The sequence below is a fragment of the Myxine glutinosa genome, chromosome 4 (genome assembly GCF_964187855.1).
Source record: "Myxine glutinosa chromosome 4, kmMyxGlut1.1, whole genome shotgun sequence".
Lineage (NCBI taxonomy): Eukaryota > Metazoa > Chordata > Myxini > Myxiniformes > Myxinidae > Myxine > Myxine glutinosa.
In genome coordinates this window covers 215,750,584-215,756,583 of record NC_136264.1, presented here as the reverse complement: position 1 = coordinate 215,756,583, position 6,000 = coordinate 215,750,584, and the positions used below count along the sequence as shown (strand labels likewise).

At 50.4% G+C, this 6,000-nt stretch overlaps 2 protein-coding genes across 2 annotated transcripts in view; both read right to left on the bottom strand.

Moving 5' to 3' along the window:
- The window catches only part of PHOX2B (paired like homeobox 2B), a 7,003-nt gene extending 2,778 nt beyond the window's left edge, over positions 1 to 4,225 (bottom strand). The window contains exons 1-2 of the mRNA XM_068114951.2: positions 3,439 to 4,225; positions 1,430 to 1,617 (exon numbers count right to left, since the gene is read on the bottom strand). Coding sequence (XP_067971052.1) covers positions 1,430 to 1,617; positions 3,439 to 3,664 — 414 coding nt within the window. The 5' untranslated portion in view covers positions 3,665 to 4,225. The remainder of the gene's footprint in view (positions 1 to 1,429; positions 1,618 to 3,438) is intronic.
- MMAA (metabolism of cobalamin associated A) overlaps positions 1 to 6,000 on the bottom strand; it is a 773,535-nt gene that overhangs the window by 112,682 nt on the left and 654,853 nt on the right. The window lies entirely within an intron of this gene.

Here is a 6,000-nt window from a genome sequence, read left to right as displayed (position 1 = left end):
GTGTGCGTTTGTGTGTGTGTGTGTGCATTTGTGTGTGTGTGTGTGCATTTGTTTGTGTGTTTGTGTGTGCGTTTGTGTGTTTATGTGTGCGTTTTTGTGTTTATAGCTGCGTGTGCATTTTTGTGTGTGTGTGTGTGTGTGTGTGTGCATTTGTGTGTTTGTGTGTGCGTTTGTGTGTTTATGTGTGCGTCTGTGTGTTTGTGTCTGCGTGTGCGTTTGTGTGTTTGTGTTTGTGTGTGCGTTTGTGTGTTTGTGGCTGCGTGTGTGTTTGTGTGTTTGTGTTTGCGTGTGCGTTTGTGTGTTTGTGGCTGCGTGTGCGTTTGTGTGTTTGTGTTTGCGTGTGCGTTTGTGTGTTTGTATGTTCATTTGTGTGTTAGTTTGTGCATTGTACGTTAATCTTTCACTGCCGAACTGTGGCCCCAAATTTCGGGTGTAGGTACTTCTGAATCTGTGCAAGGTTGTAAGCTACTGCACATTGGCCCTGACATACATTTTGAGGCCACTTAAAGTGTATATTGGGATTTGGGGTCAGGTGGTGCTGCCGCCACCCCGCAGGCAAAAGGTAACCACCATGAATGAGACCAATAACTACATAGCTTTTTAATGTCCAACATGTCCCGAAACCACCGCCGGGAAAATCTCACCCAACCGGGCAGCGTTGTGTACCCGCTTACCACCTGGACACCGCTCGGTATCCTCCTCCCCCTTCCTCCCTTCTCAGGTAGCCACTGCTAGTATTTTATCCCAAAAAAATATATAAGGACTAAAGAAATGCTTTCTGATGGGAAATAATTTATTTTAACAATTGATTACCATTAATAGAGTAAATTATGGTCAATGTTGGAATTGTTGGCCATTAACTTGCAAGTACTTTTTGATTCTACGTACACATGATATTTAGACTTGTACATAATGCACAGCGACGGTTTTAAACACCTCCTGTCTGACTTTGAATCGCTTAATAATTTCTCCAACATCTCCCTGAGTGATTGTCGCTCTCTCTGAGTGTCCTTCATGGAATTCAGCAGCAATTGATCGATTTGAAGAGCCTGTCCTTCGACTCGTCAAAACAAGCTCCACACTCTCATCTTTTGTTAATTTTGCTGCCAACACTTATCTGGAAAGAAATGAGGTGTAATTAATTTTATTAAATATACATATTTAAAGTAATATACAAAGTAAAAAATAATTATTGTAGTGCAACCGTCCAAATCATATTTGCTCCTGAACGTTGGACCTCTCTGTATGTGCTTTACATATTTGCATATCTAATACAATATACATATACATATATATATATGTATGTATGTATGTGTACGAGTATCCTCTACGTATCGGTGTCGTTAAATGGATGTAGTTATGAATATAGCCTTGACACGCACCATGTACACAATGTATTCTCCAAGATCAATATATAGGAGCCTTGTACCTGCACTCGGGCCTCCGTGAGGTCGATTCGCAGCGCCAGTTCCTCACGTGTGTAGATGTCCGGGTAGTGCGTCTCGGCGAACACACGCTCAAGCTCCTTGAGCTGCGCGCTGCTGAACGTGGTGCGGATGCGGCGCTGTTTCCGCTTCTCAGACAGGGAGCCACACTCGGAGAACAACTTGTACGGAACTGAGGAGGGCAGGGGGGGGGGGGTGGAGCGCGAGGTGAAAACGAGGAAAAGCATTAGGGCATGTGGGGTCAGGGACAGTGGTAGTTACAATAAGTTACAATATATACGGACGCGGCTTTTCCTTTGGGCTCCGGCGATGCTGCTCGACTTTTGGACCAAAATTGTACAAGCGCAACGAACATTGTTTAACAAAAGGTCACTTTGTGCAGTCGCCCGTGAAGTTCGGAGACGGCGCGAGTCGTTGCCCCTGGAGTTCAGGGACAGCGCGAGTCGTTGCCCGTGACGTTCGGGGGCAGCGCGAGTCGTTGCCCCTGGAGTTCAGGGACAGCGCGAGTCGTTGCCCGTGACGTTCGGGGGCAGCGCGAGTCGTTGACCGTGACGTTCGGGGGCAGCGCGAGTCGTTACCCGTGACGTTCGGGGGCAGCGCGAGTCGTTGACCGTGACGTTCGGGGGCAGCGCGAGTCGTTACCCGTGACGTTCGGGGGCAGTGCGAGCCGTTGCCCGTGACGTTTGGGGGCAGCGCGAGTCGTTGCCCATGACGTTCGGAGACAGCGCGAGTCGTTGCCCATGAAGTTCGGAGACAGCGCGAGTCGTTGCCCCTGAAGTTCGGAGACAGCGCGAGTCGTTGCCCATGACGTTCGGGGACAGCGCGAGTCGTTACCCGTGACGTTCGGGGGCAGTGCGAGCCGTTGCCCGTGACGTTTGGGGGCAGCGCGAGTCGTTGCCCATGACGTTCGGAGACAGCGCGAGTCGTTGCCCATGAAGTTCGGAGACAGCGCGAGTCGTTGCCCCTGAAGTTCGGAGACAGCGCGAGTCGTTGCCCATGAAGTTCGGAGACAGCGCGAGTCGTTGCCCATGAAGTTCGGAGACAGCGCGAGTCGTTGCCCATGAAGTTCGGAGACAGCGCGAGTCGTTGCCCCTGAAGTTCGGAGACAGCGCGAGTCGTTGCCCATGAAGTTCGGAGACAGCGCGAGTCGTTGCCCCTGAAGTTCGGAGACAGCGCGAGTCGTTGCCCATGACGTTCGGAGACAGCGCGAGTCGTTACCCGTGACGTTCGGGGGCAGTGCGAGCCGTTGCCCGTGACGTTTGGGGGCAGCGCGAGTCGTTGCCCATGACGTTCGGAGACAGCGCGAGTCGTTGCCCATGAAGTTCGGAGACAGCGCGAGTCGTTGCCCATGACGTTCGGGGACAGCGCGAGTCGTTGCCCCTGAAGTTCGAAGACAGCGCGAGTCGTTGCCCCTGAAGTTCGAAGACAGCGCGAGTCGTTGCCCATGAAGTTCGGGGGCAGCGCGAGTCGTTGCCCATGAAGTTCGGGGGCAGCGCGAGTCGTTGCCCATGAAGTTCGGGGACAGCGCGAGTCGTTGCCCCTGAAGTTCGGAGACAGCGAGAGTCGTTGCCCGTGAAGTTCGGGGACAGCGCGTGTCATCCTTGAATGAAATGCGCAATAATAGCGCAAATCGGGGCACAGTCTCATGTGCGTGCAACGAGATGTGTATGAACGCGCTAAATGAAGTTACAGGATGAAGTTATTGTTGTGTTCAATTTAATTGAGGAATTCCTTGGAATAGTTACCCCGTATACACACCGGTCGGGTTATCATCAAAGCCCAATAAGTATGTTTACATGGCGCTCCAAAGCTAATGATTCAATTGCTCCCTTTAGGTGCCAAGGTTGGAGAAATAAATTACATTAGTCAGCTGGCATTCGCGAGTAATTGCGTTTCGGTTTCAGATACAATATTTTAACCCGGTTACGTGAGATCTTCTGTACACGAGGCACCGCGAACGCACAAGCACCCGGAGCCGGCCGAGCGTCGTCACCTGCGGAGTACGGGTTGCTCTGGGAGTCCCGGAGTCCGGCGAGGCTGCAGCTGCTGGGAGCCAAAGACGGGCACACCGAGGCGGCGGCCGAGCCGAAGGAGGCGCGGATGGGCGCGTACTGCCCGCATGATCCGTAGTCGGCGTACGTCAAGCCGGACGCGTCGACGCCGCTCATGCACGACTCGTACGTGGACGTGTTCAGGTAGGAGAACTCCATTTTATACATGGGCGAGCTCGGGCGGGCCGCGACCGAGGAGCGATCGCGTCCGATGCGTTTGCGTCCGGACGCGGAGGAGGAGTGAGGAGGCGCGGTCGGACGGCCGGAGTCTTATCCAGGCCCCGGGCCGAGCCGCCAGCCCCTCGGGTCTCTCCCCAGCCCGGCGTCCGTGGCACAAAAGCAATGAAACAAAGCGAGGGTGGTGGCCGCTTTTGCTAATCGCTTTACATCAGAATAAGTCATCAGTCTATTGGGCTGACCCCGGGGACGTCCGCTCGCGTCCTGCCTCCCTATCGCCCGATGCATGCATCATTAATTACGGTCGCGGAGCCCGCGGAGCACACGCGGCGCTGCCTCGAACCGCAGGGAAACGCCCAGCGCCATATACCATACCGCGGCTCCGTGGACGTACGCGTCTCGAGAACGTACGTGGACGGTGCGTCGTGCGTACGAGCTTATCGACGCGCGCGACAATAAACACCCAGGTGTCTGCGGTTGCTTGGACTCGCGGTCGCGCGTTCGGCCTCTAACCGCGTTTTACGCTCAATTTGAGGACAAATCGCCCGCACTCAGGCGTGAAATGCGGAGCCGCAGTGCATGCGACAAAAGAGCACCGGCCTTTTTATCCCCGAAATTGTCATGATCGGATCGCTTGTGATCAAATTTAGCAATATCGTGATATGAGCCTGCACTCCGGAAATCCGCACCGACCACCTATAAAGTCGTGACCATTCAGCGCTTCGGACAACTCTGTGCGTCCGAATGAGGGCAGAGAGGCGTTCCACGCACTCAGATCATACATGTCCGAGTTTACACGGTCGATACCTACCGATGTGTACTGCATATATGTATTCATGTGTACATGGTGTATATGTATTCCTGTGTACAGGTTGTATACCTACTCATGTGTACTGTGTATATGTATTCATGTGTACACAGTGTATATGTATTCATGTGTACATGGTGAATACCTACTCATGTGTACTGTGTATATGTATTCATGTGTACACAGTGTATATGTATTCATGTGTACAGGGTGTATACCTACTCATGTGTACTGTGTATATGTATTCATGTGTACATGGTGTATACCTACTCATGTGTAATATATATATGTATTCATGTGTACATGGTGTAAACCTACTCATGTGTACTGTGTATATGTATTCATGTGTACACAGTGTATATGTATTCATGTGTACATAGTGTATACCTACTCATGTGTAATGTGTATATGTATTCATGTGTACATGCTGTATACCTACTCATTTGTACTGTGTATATGTATTTATGGATACACGCTGTATATGTATTCATGTGCACATGGTATTTTCCTACTCATGTGTATAATGTATATGTATTTATGTATACATGCTGTATATGTATTCATGTGTACATGGTGTATACCTACTCATGTGTATAATGTACATGTATTTATGACTACACGATGTATATGTATTCATGTGTACATGGGTTATACCTCTACTCATGTGCACACGGTGTATATGTATTCATGTGTACATGGTGTATACCTCTACTCATGTATATAATGTACATGTATTTATGTATACACGATGTATATGTATTCATGTGTACATGGGTTATACCTCTACTCATGTGCACATGGTGTATATGTATTCATGTGGACATGGTGTACACCTCTACTCATGTGCATTGTGCACCTGTGTAGCCATTTGAGGGAAGGGAGGAGATGGAGTAGGAACAAACACCAGAAACAGATGTTACCAGACACCACCAGGATTTGGAGGGAGGGAGACAGGTTTGAGAGTTCATTCTTGAGTGAGGAGAGATAGTGCTTCCTGGCACTCCTGAGGGTAGACACACACTTGTTCCGAGCTTGGTGGAAGGAACTGAGATTGCCTTCAGTTGGATTAGCCTTCCAAGAGGCAAAGGCAAGTTGTTTCAGGGCAACTGCCTCACCACAAGATTCGGTGTACCATGGACGGGAGGAAGGGTAAGACAACTGAAGACGAGATGGGATAAATCTGTGCTTGAGAGAGATCAGTTTGCTCTGGAAGAATTCCCAGGAAGAATTGATGTCAGAGGCAGTGGAGATGGGAGACCAATCCAGATGATTGATGGCTGCTTGAAGACCGTCCCAGTTGGTCTGAGTGAAATGCCAGACTCGTTGGCGCTGAGGCGGCTCTCTGAGAATGGCCAAAGAAATGCCCACTTTAACAAGCACATGATCACTCATGTGTGGTTACAGTGAGAAGTCGACTCTCGTGTGGTTACAGTGAGATGTCGACTCACGTGTGGTTACAGTGAGATGTCGACTCTCATGTGGTTACAGCGAGATGTTGACTCTCATGTGGTTACAGCGA